Source organism: Rhinopithecus bieti, unplaced genomic scaffold, assembly GCF_001698545.2.
Source record: "Rhinopithecus bieti isolate Rb0 unplaced genomic scaffold, ASM169854v2 scaffold_52883, whole genome shotgun sequence".
Lineage (NCBI taxonomy): Eukaryota > Metazoa > Chordata > Mammalia > Primates > Cercopithecidae > Rhinopithecus > Rhinopithecus bieti.
This window is the reverse complement of record NW_016820884.1, coordinates 728,507-746,430: the sequence shown is the minus strand read 5'-3', so window position 1 is coordinate 746,430 and position 17,924 is coordinate 728,507. Positions and strand designations below refer to the sequence as shown.

The window sequence follows — 17,924 nt, the reverse complement described above, 5'->3', positions numbered from 1 at the left end:
TGAGAATTCATTTGGTGAAAATAACAATCAGGGAATCCAGCTATTAAGTTTGAGGAGGGTCATGCCTTTTAGTGGTTAGAGAGGCAAGCTGTAGCCTCCCTTCTCAGAGAAGGGGAATTGAGGAAGAGAGTTCTGGTGGCCCTTGCAATCCTCGCCTCACTTTCAGGCTCCTTAGTAAGACTGGAAGGAGTCCATGAGTAAACAGCATTTTGTGAGTTTGAGGGACTAGGTAAAAACGTATGTAAACGTACAATGGTTTTGCTTTGATAACTGTTTTAAATATCCTATTTGTTGTTGAAACTTCTGTGACAGTGAAGCCTTTTGTCTTTATTTTCAATCAGAAAATCTTTCTTGCCCACTTGAAAAGATTGAGTCTGGGATCAATCCCTGACCCTGCTTCCTTCCTGAATCTCTTAGTGTATAGTATACAGCTGGGCATATGGTAATCTCAGGGACGGGATTGTACTCATAGAGCTATGCTTGACACCTAGGACTTTCGGTGGCTTATATATTTTTGATGACAACTTTTTATTTTATTCTCATTTATTCCATTTCTGTTTCAGTGTCCTGGGTCATGAAACTTAATCCACAACAAGCTCCCTTATATGTGAGTAAATCATGAGATTTCTTTTCATTTTGTGTTTATCTGTTCTGTTTACTTGTTATAATAAGCCACACTCTCACGTGATAGATTCTCAAGGAAAATTTTAACCATATATGCATGAATATATTTGTGTAAGTCTTCAGAAATTGAGTTTGATTTAGTAAATACTAAATGGCTAATCTGTACATGGAACTGAAAACAAAATAGCTGTATGACTTGAGAGTTAATTTAGTTAGGGCGATAGTATGCACATATGAAACAAATTGTCCTACCAAACAGTACTGTAGCTTATTTTTTACCTGCAGTAAAAGCAGTGTGGAGATCCTTCTTATTTTTTACCTCCTGTAAAAGCAGTGTGGAGATCCTCCTACTGCCATTGTGATTTACCTTATTTTGCAACTAGATGGCACTATGTCATTGGCAAGAGTGCTGTTTTCTTTAGGACTCTGGGTGAAAGGTGATATATCATCTCCCTAAAGTGAGGGACTTAGAAAATGAAATTGATAAATGATTGAATCAAGGCTGGAAAACGTAGGCTCTAGGTGACCAGTCTTTATTATTGTAAGAGTGAATTAATTGGCTGGTTGTGGTGGCTCACGCCTGTAATCCCAACACTTTGGGAGGCTGAGGCGGGCAGATCACGAGGTCAGGAGTTCAAGACCAGTCTGACCAACATGGTGAAATCACATCTCTACTAAAAATAGAAAAAATTAGCTGGGCATGGTGACACGTGCCTGTAGTCCCAGGTACCTGGGAGGCTGAGGCAGGAGAATTGCTTGAACCCGGGAGGCGGAGGTTGCAGTGAAGTGAGATTGCGCCACCGCACTCCATCCTGGCGACAGAGCGAGACTCCGTCTCCAAAAAAAAAAAGTGAATTAGTTGAATTTGGGTGGTGAAAAGTGTCCATTTGATGAGAAGCCAGCTTAGGGTTGTGGATGGTTAGAGCTATGAGAGGCCAGTAGATGCTGGGTTGCTATGTTCTGGAGTGGGTGAGAAAATTTGTTATAAGACTTAAGGTAGGCCTTGAAGAGTAAGGGTCATTTAGTGGGACGAAACGTCCCCAGAATTAGTTGAAGGCAATAGGCAAATGGTCAGGAATGGGAGGCAGTGAACACAGTGTTGGGTGAATAGTGGGGGGATGGTCATTGGAAACTCTGGCCCATCTGAGTTTGTGTCAGGGAATAATGGGAGATAGGCCAGAAAAGATGGATGAAGCTCAATTGTGAGGGAAGACAAAGGTATGAGGATTTTGTTTTGTGACCACCAAGAAGCCATTGATAGTGCTTATTTTAAAGATGCTTTTCCCTTTATGCATTTATACATAAATACATAAATATACTTAACCATTCTGTAGTAATAATAATCATTTACCTTTCCAGCATAAAATATTCATATAACTTCTGCATAGCTGATTTTTATGTTAAATGTAACATGTGTGTTTTTAGAAGATGTTTTATGTGCTCATTTTCTTTCTAGACTACTTAGAGATAATTTATGTTTACCAGTGGGTTTGCATGTGAGCTGAGTACCTTGAGGTTTTTCTTTTTTTTCCAGGAAAATGGGTCTCGCGCTGTCATTCTTGTTGGAGTGTGGTGGAGCGATCGTAGCTCACTGCAGCCTTGAAGTCCTGGGCTCAAGCAGGCCTGCTTCAGCCTCCCGAGTAACTGGGAGTACAAGCGCATGCCACCAGGCCGGGCTAAATTCCCCCCACTTTTTATTTTTATTTTTTGAGATGGAGTCTCGCTGTGTCACCCAGGCTGGAGTGCAGTGGCGTGATCTCAGCTCACTATAAGCTCCGCCTCCTGGGTTCTTGCCATTCTCCTGCCTCAGCCTCCCGAGTAGCTGGGACTACAGGCGCCTGCCACCACACCTGGCTAATTTAATTTTTTGTATTTTTAGTAGAGATGGGGTTTTACCATGTTAGCCAGGATGGTCCCAATCTCCTGACCTCGTGATCCACCTGCCTCAGGCTCCCAAAGTGCTGGGATTACAGGCGTGAGCCACCATGCCCAGCCTCTCCCTTTTAAACTGTGTGATTCTTTGGTTTTTTGCATGTATACAGTTTTGTAGTCATCACCATTATCTGACCAGAACATTTCATCATTCCCCAAAAAAGCACCATATCCATTAGCAGTCACTCACCATTCTCTGCTCCTCTCAGCCTGTGGCAACCACTTATATACTTTCTGTCTTTATTGATATACCTATTCTGGAAAGTTCATCTATATATATACACACACACAGAACGATCATATATATGTGTGTGTGTGTATATATATGTATACACACACAGAAAGTTCATATAATATATATATGTATATATAAAATCATGGAATACATGGCCTTTTATGACTGGCTTCTTTAGCATAATGGTTTCAAGATTCACCCATGTTAGAGCATGGATCAGTACCTTGTTCTTTTTATTAATGAATGACAGTCCAGTGCCTGGATATATCACATTTTACTTACCCATTCACCAGTTGATGGGCAATTGAGTTGTTTCCACTTTTGGTCTATTATGCATAATGCTGCTTGTGAACAGCAAGTTCTGGTGAAGACATATGTTTTCATTTCTCTTGGGCATATACCTAAGAGTGGAATTGCTTGGGTGTATGATAACTGTGTTTAACATTTTGAGAAATTGGAAAACTGTTTTTCACAGTGGCTGCACCATTTTACATTCCTACCAGCAGTGTATAAGGACTTCAGTGTTTCCATGTGCTTGCCAACACAAGTTTTCTGACTTACTGATTTATAGCTACCCTAATGAGCGTGAAGTGATACCTCATTGTGGTTTTAATTTGCATTTCCTAAGTGATGAATGATTTTGAGCATCTTTTTATGTGCTTATTGACCATTTTTCTGTATCTTTGGAGAAATGCCTATTCAGATCCTTTTCCCATTTTTAAATTGGGTTGTCTTATTGAATTGTAAGGGTTCTTTGTATATTCTGACTACAAGTCCCTTATTAGATACATGGTTTGCAAAATTTTTCTATAATTCTGTGGGTAGTCATTTCACTGTCTTGATGCAATCCTTTCAAGCAAAAAAAAATCAGTTTTGATAATGTTCTGTTGTTGCTTGTTTTGTTTTTTGCATATCTAAGAAGAATTTGCCTAACCCAAAGTCACAGGGATTTATTCCTATGTTTTCATCTAGGAATTTTATAGGTTTAGCTCTTACATTTAGGTATGTAATCTGAGAGTTCATTTTGGTGTATTTTGTAAGGGAAGAGTCCAGCTTTTTTTCTTTTGCATGTGGATCTGTAGTTGTTCCAGCACCGTTTGTTGAAAAGACTGTTCTTTCCCCCATTGAATTGTCTTGGGCATCCTTGTTGAAATTGATCATAAATGTGAGGAATTTTTTCTGTACTCTGAATTTGATTCCTTTCATTTAGGTTGTCTTTGATTTCTTTCAACAGTGTTTTGTAGTTTTCACTGTATGAACTTGGTACTTCCTTGAAATTTGTTGCTTATGATTTTATTCATTTTGATGCTGTTAATTTTGAGACGGAGTCTTGCTCTGTCGTCCAGGCTGCAGTGCAGTGGCGTGATCTTGGCTCACTGGAAGCTCTGCCTCCAGGCTTCACGCCGTTCTCCTGCCTCAGCCTCCTGAGTAGCTGAGACTACAGGTGCCCGCCACCATGCCCAGCTAAATTTTTGTGTTTTTAGTGGAGGTTTCACCGTGTTAGCCAGGGTGGTCTCAAACTCCTGACCTTGTGATCCACCCGCCTCGGCCTCCCAAAGTGCTGGGTTTATAGGCGTGAGCCACCGCACCTGGCCAGTTGTTCAGTTTTTGATTGTTCATTCCTTATATATAGAAATACTGTTGATTTTTGCGTTCTGATCTCTGAAACTATAGCCTTGTGTCAGAGATGCGTTACAAACTATAACCTAGCTTGTTTGTCCACAGTTTTTAAGTGGATGCCTTAGAATTTTCTCTGTATAGGATCAAGTAATCGGAGATCATTTTCTTCCCTTCCAATCTGGATGCCTTTTATTTCTTTTTTTGCCTAATTGCCCTGAGAAGCATCTCTGGTACAACATTGAATAGAAGTGGTGACTGCAAACATCCTTGTCTTGTTACTGATCTTAAAGAGAAAGCATCCATGTTTTCACCATTAAGTATGATGTTGTTAGGTGTGGGTTTTTCACAGGTACCTTTTGTTAGATGAGGGCGTTCCCTTCTATTCCTAGTTTGACTGTTTTTATTATGAAAACATGTTGGATTTTGTCAGGTGATCTTTCTGTGTTGAGATGGCCATGTAGGTTTTTTTCCTTTCATTAATGTGATATATTACATTGATTGAATTAGTTTTTATTTATTTAAAGAGATGGGACCTTGCTCTGTCACCCAGGCTGGAGTACAGTGACATGATCATAGCTCACAGCATCGTGGAACTCCTGGGCTTAAGGGATCATCCCACTTCAGCCTCCTGAGCAGCCAGGACTACAGGTGTGCGCCACCATGCCTGGCTATTTATTTACGTATTTATTGAGACAGGGTATTCCATGACTCCCTGTAGCTGCAATCTCCTAGGCCCAAGTGATCTTCTTCCCACCTCAGCCTCCTGAGTAGCTGGAACCACAGGCATGTGCACCCATGCCCAGCTATTTTTTTTTTATTTTTTATTTTTTGTGGAGACGAGATCTGACTATGCTGCCCAGGCTGGGCTCAAGTTATCCTTCCACCTCGGTCTCCCAGAGTGCTGGGATTACAGAATGAGCCATCGTGCTCAGCCTGTTTTTATTTTTAGAGATAAGTTCTTGCTGTGTTGCCAGGCTGCCTTGGTTGAATTTTTAATGTTAAGCCAACCTGGCATTCCTGAGATAAGTATCATTTGATCATGCTGCACAATCTTTTTTATATGTTGTTGGATTTGTTTTGAAAGTATTTTGAGGACTTTTGTGTCTATACATAGAGATGTGTTCTATAGTTTTCTTGTGATGTCTTTGTCTGGTTTTGGTTATTAAAGGTTTTTAATTAGGGAACTGTTGTAAATAAGTGGTTGTGTTATACAGAAGGATTGCTCCCCCAAATTTATTCACTTTTTAATCCCTAGAACCTGTGACTGTTTACCTTACACGGCAAAAGGAACTTTTCATACTTGATTAAATTAAGGATCTTAAGATGGGAGGTTATTCTGAAATATCTGAGTGTCCCAGTGTAATTACAGGGGTTCTCATGAGAGAGAGAGGGAGTATCAGGAGAGTCAGTGGTCAGAGTCAGAGATTTGAAGATACTGCACTGCTGGCTTAGAACAGGGAGGAAGGAGCACATGAGCCACGGAATGCAGCTCTAGAAGCTGGAAATAGCAAAAGAACACTTTCTCCACACAGAGACTTTAGAAGGAACACAGCCCTGCTGGCACCTTGATTTTTAAATAAGTGAAAGTCATTTCGGACTTCTGACTTTCAGAAAAGATAATATGATAATAAATTAATATGTCTATATTCACATTTCTCTAATTTTCCCAATAATGTCCATTATAACACCCTTTTCCGTTTTCAATCCAGGATTTAAAGACATTGTATCTCTTTAGTCTCTTAATTTTAATTTTTAATTTTTAGCATGTTTTGTCATGATTTTGGCAATAGTACTACATACTACGTAAGTGATGTCCTTGGAGTATCACATTAGGAGGACACATGATGTGTTCTTTTCCAGTTATTGGAAATGTTAACTTTGATACCTTAGTTAAGGTGGTGTTGAATGTACATGATTTATCTGTTCCAGAGAAATTGGGCATATAAGAGATGGCATGAGTAAGTTACTCACTTTCCCCCTCTAAAGTTGTTTCTGGTTTGGAGGCATCTTTTGCTTGTTGGATTTTCCTAAAATGGGGTACCCTTGTTCTGTGCAAGGTATACCCTTGAATATAGGTTAAGGACATTGAAAGGGCTAATGTCAACAGAAAGCTCATTTTGAATGATAAATTGCCTGAGGTTTAAGGCAGCATTGCCTCTGCCTTCATGGATGAACATGGTTATTTAACAAATGTAGGCCGGGCGCGGTGGCTCAAGCCTGTAATCCCAGCACTTTGGGAGGCCGAGACGGGCGGATCACGAGGTCAGGCGATCGAGACCATCCTGGCTAACACGGTGAAACCCCGTCTCTACTCAAAATACAAAAAAAAACTAGCCGGGCGAGGTGGCGGGCGCCTGTAGTCCCAGCTACTCGAGAGGCTGAGGCAGGAGAATGGCGTAAACCCGGGAGGCAGAGCTTGCAGTGAGCTGAGATCCGGCCACTGCACTCCAGCCTGGGCGACAGAGCAAGACTCCGTCTCAAAACAAAACAAAACAAAAAAAAAACAAATGTAATTCTCAGCTGAGCTATAATAACCATTTTAATATTGAGCATAGTAGGCACTCAGTAAACATTCACTGAGTAAGTGAATGAACTACAGTTTAGATAAGACTACTAAAATTTTAGTGAAATTTACTTCATTTTGACAGAGCTACTTTTTTTAAAATTGCTCATTTGTTTCCCAGGTTTCATTTATTAATCTGCCCAGCGTAGGCCCTGAGTAGTTAGTGATGTCATCTTTGTTATTGAAGGTGTGGCCAATAGGGAAAGGAAGGTGATAACCTTGTCTTTATGGTGCATGTGGAACCTTTAAAACTGTAAGGAAATCCTTACAGCATCCCTGTGAAGTACAGATGAGTGTGTTTGATAGAGTTTTATTATAGAGATGCATTCTGTGAGATAATACCTTACCTAGTTGAAGAAGCATACTAGAAACAGTGCCTATATCTCTCAAGTCCTGAATTATCTTAGTTCTTATGGGAGTTATAATCTGAGCCATTTATTTACAGCAAAGCCTTGTGACTGCTTCTGTTTTTTATGAACATAGTACATGCACTCTTTGTCTCTAGATCTCTCCTCACTGTCAAGATATAAAGCATAGTCGTGTCCCAGATGGGGTGAGGGATGAGGGATGCTGTCAGATGATAAAAGAAAAAGCCAAGCACATGAAGGAAAGGTTGGTATTTATAAAACAAACAGAATGGGCTTTATCACCACACCCACACTCTAAGCCCTGCCGGATCTAGCAACCTAGCAACTAGATTCTAGAAACAGTAAATAAATCCTCCCTCAGACTAACAGCTGAAAAGGAAACAAGATTTTTAGACTTCCGATGAAGGAGGAGGAAAGGGTCTTTGGATGCCCCTTATCTTAGGCCCCAGGCTTAGTCTGGAAGAGGTCTGTCTAGGCCAGGCCTGAAGCTCTGCAAGGTACAAGGAAATAATAGCTGTCAAGAATTAGGCGACGTGGATGAATCCCATACTTGATATGGCAGAGAAAGTCACTTCCTCTGTTCTCTCATCACTTTACTACACCCGAGTGAATGTCCCACAGTCAGCTCTACGTGTAGGAATGGACTTTATGGGAGAGGTCAGGACTGGTGACAAATTTAATGAGTCATAGGAATCATTGTATGTTAGGAGTTGTTGAGTCCAGTCTTCTGGAAGAGTGAGGAAACTGAACTACAGAGAGAGATTGAGGGAAGTTGCCTATAGTTTCACAGCAGGTTAGGAGAGGTCTGATGAGGTAGCAGAATCTGCAGATAATTAGCTTAGCTGGTGTACAGGAGACAGGTCCCTAATTGGTTTGAATTTAATACTCAACGTACATGCACAGAGAAGTTATAGTATAAGATTCGGAACAAATTGGCTAAGTAAGAGACAAAAATGTAGCAATTGGAAGACGAAGAAGAGAGGAATGTTCAAAAAGATAGCATTTTGCTCCTTTCTTGGTGGAGTGAACAGGTAAGGATTAGACTGTCTTTATGGACTATAGATACATTGGAAAATAGTTTACAGTTATTATTTGAAATCCCTCTATGGTGGAGGAAGTAGTCAAGATAAAATGTGTTTTGTGCCTTTTGATATAGGAAAGTCAGTAATAGCCATCTCAATAAAGTATATGCTCAGCTATTTCATCTTTATACTTAGAGATTCCTCAAGAGGATGGTGACATATTAGCCCTGGATCAGTGAGAGTAAGACCAAGGCCGTGGAACAGTAAGGCATTTCTCTTGTAAAGCTCAGGTCCCACGATTCCTTTGATGCTTTTTCTGTGTTAGAATAATGTTCTTTACTGGTTTCCAGTATGTTTTGGTGGGCATTGGACTCTTGTGGTTAGTAATCTGTGCAGCTGTAACTCCAGAATGGATGGCTCTATGGAACACTGACCCAGATGGCTTGTATTTGATGCTGATGATTCACAAACTAAAACGACTGTAAGAACACATTTCAAGAGGAGAAATTTGGGGTGCATATTTCAGATTCTTCAGTTATAAACTTGCTTTTTTGTGTCTCTTAAGATTTATGGTCTTTTGAACACATCTCTGTGTCTCCCTCAAGAAAGCCAAATGGCGTATTTTTGCCCCTGCAAATTAAATACTTTTTAAAGCCAGTGAGATATTCAGATGTGAGATTTCTATTTTTTCCAAGGCATGCTTGAAGGTAATATATGGGATAATAATCATTACCTGCCATATGTTTGGGATAAAACCCACACTTATTAGATTTTCAAGGGGAAGAGCCATTCCAATTACAAAACAAATTTCCAGAACCCCAACAGATCTGGTTGATTATGTTGTCCTTCCTCTCTTGTTTTCTCTCAGTACCAAATGTTTTTGCATGTAACTGCTTCTGGGAGGAGGCACAACATCCTGATAATAGAAGAGCATCATAAGAAAGAATATCTGGCACTGGATGCCTTTCTTTATTTAAAATGTGCAAAACAAAATCTCCAGTGATTTTGCACTATTTCTATTAGAATAGGGACCGTTCCTTATGATGTCCTGTTTTCCCAAGGAAAAGTTAGGGTGCTAGTATTGGTTGAGAAACTACTCTTGGCAAGGAACCGTGGCCAGCACTTAATACACATTGCCTGATTTAATCATGACAATAGACATACAGTGTTTGGTTATTGTATCCACTTTACAGCCAGGGTGGATGTAGGGTTCGCATCCTGTGAGTGGCTACAAAGCACCCCCACCTCCTTTTTTCCCTCAAAAGCCCATTTAAAGAAGGGAAATCAGAAGAGCATATCCACTGGACTTGCATAATCAGAGTGGTTTTCTGCCACCACATTGGGTTCCTGTTTACTCCAGACTTACATTTTCAGCCTTCGTGAAGACTTGGACTTTGCACGTAGATTAACATGCTGCTCTGTTTATGCTAATTAGAACAGACCTCAGAAGATGAGCATGCAAGCGGAGATACTGTAATTAGGAGGTGGAGGTTTTAAAAATTTTATCAGTTAAAAAAAATTTATTCCTGAACAAATGTAGTTTGCATAAATAATCAAATTTTTGAAGGGCCACAGAAATTAGGTTACCTCAGCTTAATGTTCTCAGTTGCCTCCTTATAGGGAAGATTAATTTGGTAATGGCAGTTTTATCGTTCTTCCTAGGAAATGTGTTTCCACAGCAGGCTCTGAAATAACCTGGCTGTGCTTCTCACTTGGCTGTTAGGATACATTTTGCTTACACAAAGAGCCTTATCAGCCTCCTGATCTCTTAAATGGATTACCTACCTTTGCCTTAACAATACATTTCTGATAGGTCTGCTCCAGCATTTGTGGGCTGGTGGCCTTGTCCAGCCAGATCTGAGACCTGCCAGAAGAATAAGGAAATCAAGGGTTCCTCCGTCTAGCTTTTGATGGTTTTACAGAGCAGGAATTTCAGTTTCCTTCTGTTGGACTTTTTAATCAGTTTCCAGAAACTTGCTTTGAAGTTAATGGGTTTTTCATTTGTAAGCAGTACTTTCTCTTTTTTCCTTGGCATTTTAGAACAGACAAATGTACATAGGTCAAAGACTTTTCAGAGCCTTTTTACAGGATACTTTTTCAATAACTTGGTGTTTGCCAAGCTATCAAATAACAGTGAAGGGATTAAAATTTCCATTTGGTACTAGTGAAGAGAAGTCTTGCTGTCCAAGAAAGATTAAAATGTATCACTCTGTACCTTTAATTCATTTAAAACAAGTGTTTGTGAAGCACCTGTTACGTGAATGGGAGATTTGATCTTAGGCGAATAGATTCTTTCACTGGGGAGGAAGGGGCTGAGATGCATGAGGAGATAAATTACAGTGCTAGCAATACCTATTGGAGTGCTAGACGAGCTGTGCACACAGTGATTGTTCATGGCAGGGAGAGGAATGAAATACTGGCACATGTGGTTGGGAAGCCTTCAGAAAAGATGGGGGTTCTACCAGCCTGGATATAGATAGGCTGTGGAGACTGGGAAGAGCAGAGTGAGAGGAGGAAGCACAGTCTTTGGAGTAAGGCATGGAAGAGTGTTATCAGTTGTGGGGAGAGACTTTGCTTGACCAGGGTGGGCAGTTCACATTGAAGGATACCTGGAGATGAGATTATATATAGCTGCTCTGTTTAGTAATGTAGACATTAGCCACATGTGGCTGTTAAAAGTGAAATAAATTTAAAAATTCACTTCATCAAATAGTGCTCAGTTGCTACACGTAGCTAGTGGCTACCATATTGAGTGCAGTTAGAAAATATTTCCATCACTGCAGAAAATTCTGTTGGTCAGCACTGATAAAGGAAATATGGGGTTTTACACAGGATAACAGTGTGAAGAGCAACTGGAGATCTTTTGACTAGGCAAATAGTAGCATGATGAAAGTGATACCCAAAATAGAGAGTAGAAGGAGAGCAGTGACGGGCTATCAAGTAAGTAGGCCTATCACTTCACTGTTACAGCATACAGAATGAGATCTGGGGATGGTGAGGCTGTTCTGAAGGAAGACCATATGGATTTTGTCTGGTAGAATGACTGAAAGCATCAAAGAGCCACAGATATGGCCACTGAGGGTTTCAGTGTAGGGGACAGAGGGAGAATGGTATAGCATCAGTGAGCAAACAGTTTGGAGGAGGAGCTGCCTTGGAAGCCTCACGGAGAACAGTCATGTTTTTACAACAACCTTAGAGTGTGGTAGTAAGGATTAAATGAGGTGAGATATGTATCTCACCTCATATATATATCATATATATATATATATCAATCACAATGAGTCAGATCATGGATAAAACTTTAGATATAGGTAGTTTTAAAAAGAGACCTTCCTCCTCTATTTTGACATAGTTTGAAAGCACATAAAAATTACATTTCGTGGCTTCGTCTTGCATCTTCTGCTTAAATACTTGCGCTGAGAGCGCTTTCCCTTGTTAGCTTAGGTAGCAACTACCTTTTACTGAACACCTTCCTTGTAAGGTAACTTACTTTATCTCCTCACCCATGTGAGATCCATTTTATAGATGAAGGAACATAGCTAGGAAGAGGTGAAGCAGTAATTCGAACTAGAAACTTTTGCTCTTCCCATTTCATCTCTGCACGTGAGGATAGTTTCATTATCAGCTCCTCAGGTTGATACAATCCTTTCTTGATCTGGTCATTTGAAGCTTGATGCTTACATCGCATCTACGTTTAGAGGTTGTCTTTAGCATTGAACTCCATTTGCCATCTCTTTTTCATATGTAAGACATACATCGTATAAAACTTGCTTACTCTCAGTAGTAATTGGTGTGTGGGGTGACCTGGAATGACTGCCACCTGGACTCCTCTAGGGCATTGGCTCTCAATGTGAGGTCCGCAACATGAGCACCAATAAGAACTTGGTAGAAATGCAGATGTTTAGGCCCCATCCCAGACCTAAATGCCTGAGGGTGGGGCCCAAAAAGTCGCTTTAAAATAAGCCCTTCACGTGATTCTGATGCACTCCAAAGTTTAAACATATAAACCAAATGAATAAAAGGATAGTTTTAAAAGTCTTCTATGAATTCAATTAGAACTGTGTGGGTACATTTATATTTTTCAACACGGCTGACTGCGTAACCCATCAGCAGCAGTTGCCTGTGAAGATGCATGGGAAAGTGTATGTATTAAGTAAGATGTTATTTCAAAAGGACGGATCTATGGCTTTTCTTTTTTAATGGCTAGCTTCCTGAGTAAATTATCACTATGTTACTGACTCAGAATAATATCAAGGTGTGTACTATTGAGTACAGGGTTGGGTATCTGTTGGTAAGAGATAGCAGTGATTTCCAGTGGACAATTAAGGGAGTTAACACTTCACATTTTTTTTTATGATAGTTTTATGTCACTTAGAATTTTTCACCAATTTTTCCTTTTATGATTGTAGATAATTAAAGCCCCATATGCTTTGCAGGAGCAGCAGCAGCAGCAGCACAGATTATGGTGCAAATGGAAATTGGTAAGAGCAGCAGGTTTTGAAATGAGGTTGTAGACGGGCTGCTGAGACTGATTTTTGGACAGCATAAATGAAAGCAGTATTTTGATGGCATTTGGAGTTTAAAAATCCCTAGCCATGGATCCCACGCTGAGTCATTGGTACTTCGGGTAAACCAATTCCAACTCTATGTAAGCTAGCTTTCAGCCATGTGAAGCTGTTACGGCATCTCTTCCTGTCTCTGAACCACACCCCCGAGCCCCGCCAATCCCCAGCATATGCGTAAAGAAAAGTGCTCATCTTTCAGGATTCATTTCCTGCTACTTGTCTCTGTGGAGCCCCTTCTGAGCTTTCATTCTCCTGTGGATCCATCACTCCTACTCCCATGCCCCAGCTACTCTGTGCGGACTTTCTTATAAGAGCTTGAGCACTTCAGATGCACATTTGTATGCACACCTTTCCCATTTATTATGTTCCTTGAGGGCAGGGGCTTTGTATTTGAATTATTATTTTGTTGCTCTCATTTTTATTTTACTTCAGCTTCTATCACTGTACTTTGTACATTATAATGCTAGTGTTTTTTATTTTTTCCAAGTATAATTAAAGCTGTTCTTTGGGAATGGGTGTTGCCTCATACATGGATGATTATAAATGTCTGGTTTGCCAAAGATGATTTTCTTTTTGGTTAGGATTTAGGATCCCAAAGGGAAGGTTACTGTAGTTCATCAACCAATAAATGAAGCCACATGGGGATTTTGTGATCTGGGACAATGTGTCACTTTGCTTTGATCTTTGGGTAGAGCCTCTAAGAGGTACTTTCCTAGTGAAAACCTGGAACTGATACTAGGTGAAAAACTGAACTTCAACCACAGTATCCTAGTACTTCTGTGTGGTGTGTGGGTGTTTACTTGGAACTCTCTGTGTTTGCTTCTTACTACACGAATCTCATTTTATTGGTCTGACAAACCTATGAATTAGGTTTGAGACAGGAAGATTTATATTTTAAAGTTTTAGTATGTTGATGATAAGATTTTCCTTGCTGTCTTTGGAAATTCTGTCACCTGAGATGAGACTATTAGCTAGCTTTGTGAAGTCAGCCCACTGAATCTGTAATTCAGAAATCTATAAATAGCTCCCTTCAAGTAGAACATTGGGAACATTTATTTATATCAGCAGGGAGGTAGAAATTACATTTTTCTGGAAGATACATGAATTTATTGATTGTTTGATGGATTAGTGATGCAAATCTTTAGTACTTTTTCCTCATTCAGACACATTTTCCCCCCAGAGATTCTGCTTATTTCCCTTTGGATCCTTTTATGTAGGGGCTGTAACTTAGGGTATTTATCTTTAAGTATAGAGAATTTCACCCGTACTCACAGAAATTTGATTGTTTGTTACCCTTTTTAAACCAGGAAAGAGCTATTGGCTCTTGTGTCTTTGGAGCCCTTCACAAGGCTCTGTGTCTGGATTAACTGTTGACCCCATGTGATATACAGAGCATCTGGCGGCTGGGGTGGAATTCTCAGCTGTCTCTGTGTTATGTCCACAGAAGGAAATGTGAGTTTTGTCTTACTGCTCAGGCGATGGTACATTCCTTTCTTGGTTCATGGGACCCACCAATCTGATTGTGGAAACATTTCCTACCATTCCTGTCATCTTCCAGAATTAAAGAAGGCCAGGGGTGATCTTCACCTACTGTCACTCGTGAACACCATTTTCTTCTCAGTCACCTCTTGTGTTCCTAAATTCTACTTTGAGAAAAGTGTATTATTGTGTAGTTTGTCCTATCTTGTATGGTTTAGGGATGCCAGGCAGCATAATATTAAGAAGCTACAACCGTGGGTATTTTTTATAGCAAGTATTGTTTCTCCACAAATCCTCATTTTCCAGATCCCTGTGAAATTTATTATATTCTTGCCACCATATACTCATGATTATGTGTTGCCCATATCTTGCTAAGTCTCAGAATACAAAGTAATTCTTCTCGTTGACCATGAAACAGAGATGAGTGTTTTTAAAAATGGTGTACCGAGATTTCAGTTTTTCTGGTGAGTATGGAATGTTGGTTTTTCATTTGCCATACTGTGTATGTGTGTATTTGTATGCAGTAGAGGTTGGCGGAAATGCATATTGTGTTCAAACGCTGATCTTAAGCCTCCGTTTATTCCATACCTACTAGTACTTATCCACTATGCTAATGTCCTACATTCATTTTTCTCATTTAATCATCTTAATGATCTCATGAGATAACTATTGTTTTCTACATTTTAAAGCAGAAGAAAGTGTCAGAGAACTTTTGTCACTTGCTGAGGTTATGCAGCTAGTAAGAACAGAGTTAGAATTCAAACTAGACCTTTCTTCAGAAACCTAGGCTTTTAGTGATGTCAGTGTATTTCTCCTCTGTGTCAGCTTTTAATTCTGCATGGTGCAGGGAATAAGCGAGCTGTTGCCTAGGACTTGTAAAATAAGGATGTTGGTGAGATTATTAAAGTCAGAAGGAAACACTGAAAAGTGGAATTTGTTGGGAAGAAGGGGAACTGTTCAGGGATAGACACTAGACCTTTGTGGTAACTGGTACAGTGGAGCATGGTGCTGTGGGGTCACTGGTTCTCAAACTTGAGCATGCATTTGGGTCACCAGGAGGGCTTATTAAAACCCAAATTGCTGGGCCACACCCCAGAGTTTCTGATTTACTAGGTTTGGGACAGGGTGAAAAATTGCATTTCTGGTAAGTTCCCAGATGATCCAACACTTTGAGAACCCACGTAGAGAAAGTGTATGGGCTTAGGAGTCAAGTAGACACGGCTTTAAATTCCTGCCCTATTGTGGGAGCCTTAGAGTCTTCATCTTAAAAGTTCTATAATATAGGGTAGTATGTATGTTACAGGATTTTTCTTGAGCACTACATGTGATTTAAAAAGTGACAGCTATAGTTGGCAATTATTGAATGCTTACTAAACATCAGTTACTTTGAGAAGCATTTAACATATGTAATTTAATCTGCAGCAGTTAAGTATGTCATTCCTACATGTAAAAATCTTAATACATTTCAGTTGCTCAGTTAATATTCCTGCCCACCTTTATCAGTAGGCCTTCTTAGGCCTGGAAATGTGTAATATCCCGTAGAAGGATTTTCATAAAGTTGACTTACTTCTTTAAAAAATGTCGACACTTAAAAGGAAAACTTAAAAAATGTATTTTGTGAAATGGTTTTACTGGTAATACTAGATAAGAAAAGTGATAATATCTGAAATGATATAGTTTTCTTCTGAATACTTTTATGGTTAAGTACTGTGGGTTGTTTGATACTCATGTAACTATTTGTTAAAAATCAGAAAGCTTAACCAGTTTTACGAAAAAGCTGGTTTACTGTTAATTGGATGGAATTTCTTCTCCTAAATTTCCATATGACACCTTTTAGACAGTTTCTTTCGTAAGACTTATTTGCCATTTAGTTAAAATTCTTCACCTATTATTAAGTAAAACCAAAAGTAATCAATTTTATTACCATACTTTATTTGGCTCTGTTTGAGAAATAGTGTGTTTTACTAGAAGAGATTAAAAGAGAGGTAGAGACATGGAGATTCGGAAATGTGGGATGTTTCTATTTACTTGGGAATGGATGGGAACATTTTCTTTGTGCCTAGTGTATGCTACGTACTTGGCATACCTTGTTAAAATACTTTAGTACTTACTTTATATCGTGGTAAGGGGATTAAATGGCAACCTTAATTTGTGTAAGACATTTAAAACAGTCCTGGCAAATAGTAAGCATTTGATGCAAGAGCCATTATTTCATGCATTTCGGATATGGGATTATAATGATTTCCATCCTCCTAGAGTTTACAATGTAGGAGTTCTTACAGGGAATTTGAGGTAGCTCCTAAAAGAATCAGCTGTTTTAAACACACAGCTGCTAACAAGGGAAGCTGATATTCTGAGTCATGTGATTTCAAAGCCTGTGGTCTTCCTCTGGTGCTACAGCCCCCAAAGCAATGCTGTCCATTCAGTATTGGTACCTTCCCTTCTTAATCTTGTAGTTGACAGTGTCCCACTGACCAACTTTGAATGTCTCTTTTCCGTGGTCTCAGCATGTTGTACCCTGGGTTAGGAATGATATGTGACCAGAGGTGATTCAACTTGACCTGCTGGGCTCCCTGACTTGGGCATTGCTGGTGCAGAGATACCCATTGTGCAAACCTGATGGACTCATGGAATCAGAGGGGACCTTGATCTGCCTGCAGTGGGTGAGGCATAGTATGTATTAGATCAGGTAAGGAGGCCCTTCCTCTGAGGAAGGGTCCCAAGTTTCCACTTAGAAAAGAAAGGCATTGTCTTTCATGCTTTACTTTCTCACTCTAATCATCAGTGTGACAGATAAAGGGAGTGTGACAGATAAAGGGAGCAGCATGCCCAAGTAGTGAGACGGGTAGGAAGAGTGAACCTTGAATGTGTGTTCATGAATTCTCAGTGGCTTGGTATGCTTGTAGCAAAGTGAGGAGAGGCTCTGTGAGGGAGATGATGCTGGAGGGGTCAGCGAGGGCTAGGTTGTCAGGGGCTTTGTGTGCTATGTGTTGAAGGGACATGCTCAGGCATAGGGCTTTATCAGGAGAGTGGCTTGATCAGATTGTATTTTGGAGACTGTGCTTCCTAGTGTGTGGAGACCAGCTTAGACGCCTGGAGTCCCAACTTAATTGATTACTTTGGAGAAAAAACAAGAGAACTGAGGGTAATAAATAACCAAGAAAGCTAGGTGAGTAACTGTAAGATATAGATGAGAACAGAAGTCAAATCTTTAGATTTTAATGACGAACGTCACCTTTTCAATCAGCAACAAAGTAGCCGAGTATAATCTTCAACCATCTGCTCTCTGAGAGAGGAGAGGGGAAGGAATGAGGAATGGGGAGCCAGAGAGATTGCTTTTATCTAATCACTTCCAACTCTTGCATTACATTTTTATGGAGAATTAATAAAGGCTGGGTGCAGTGGCTCATGCTTGTAATCCCGGCACTTTGGGAGGCTGAAGTGGGAGGAGAGCTTGAGCCCAGGAGTTCGGGACCAGCCTAGGTAATATGGTGAGACCCCCGTCTCTACAAAAAT

General features: G+C 40.1%; 1 protein-coding gene across 10 annotated transcripts in view; it reads left to right on the top strand.

Moving 5' to 3' along the window:
• AKAP13 (A-kinase anchoring protein 13) overlaps window positions 1-17,924 on the top strand; it is a 377,174-nt gene that overhangs the window by 101,042 nt on the left and 258,208 nt on the right. For all 10 annotated transcript variants that reach the window (XM_017860016.1, XM_017860015.1, XM_017860014.1 and 7 more), the window contains exon 2: window positions 564-607. In XM_017860016.1, coding sequence (XP_017715505.1) covers window positions 575-607 — 33 coding nt within the window. In that variant the 5' untranslated portion in view covers window positions 564-574. The remainder of the gene's footprint in view (window positions 1-563; window positions 608-17,924) is intronic.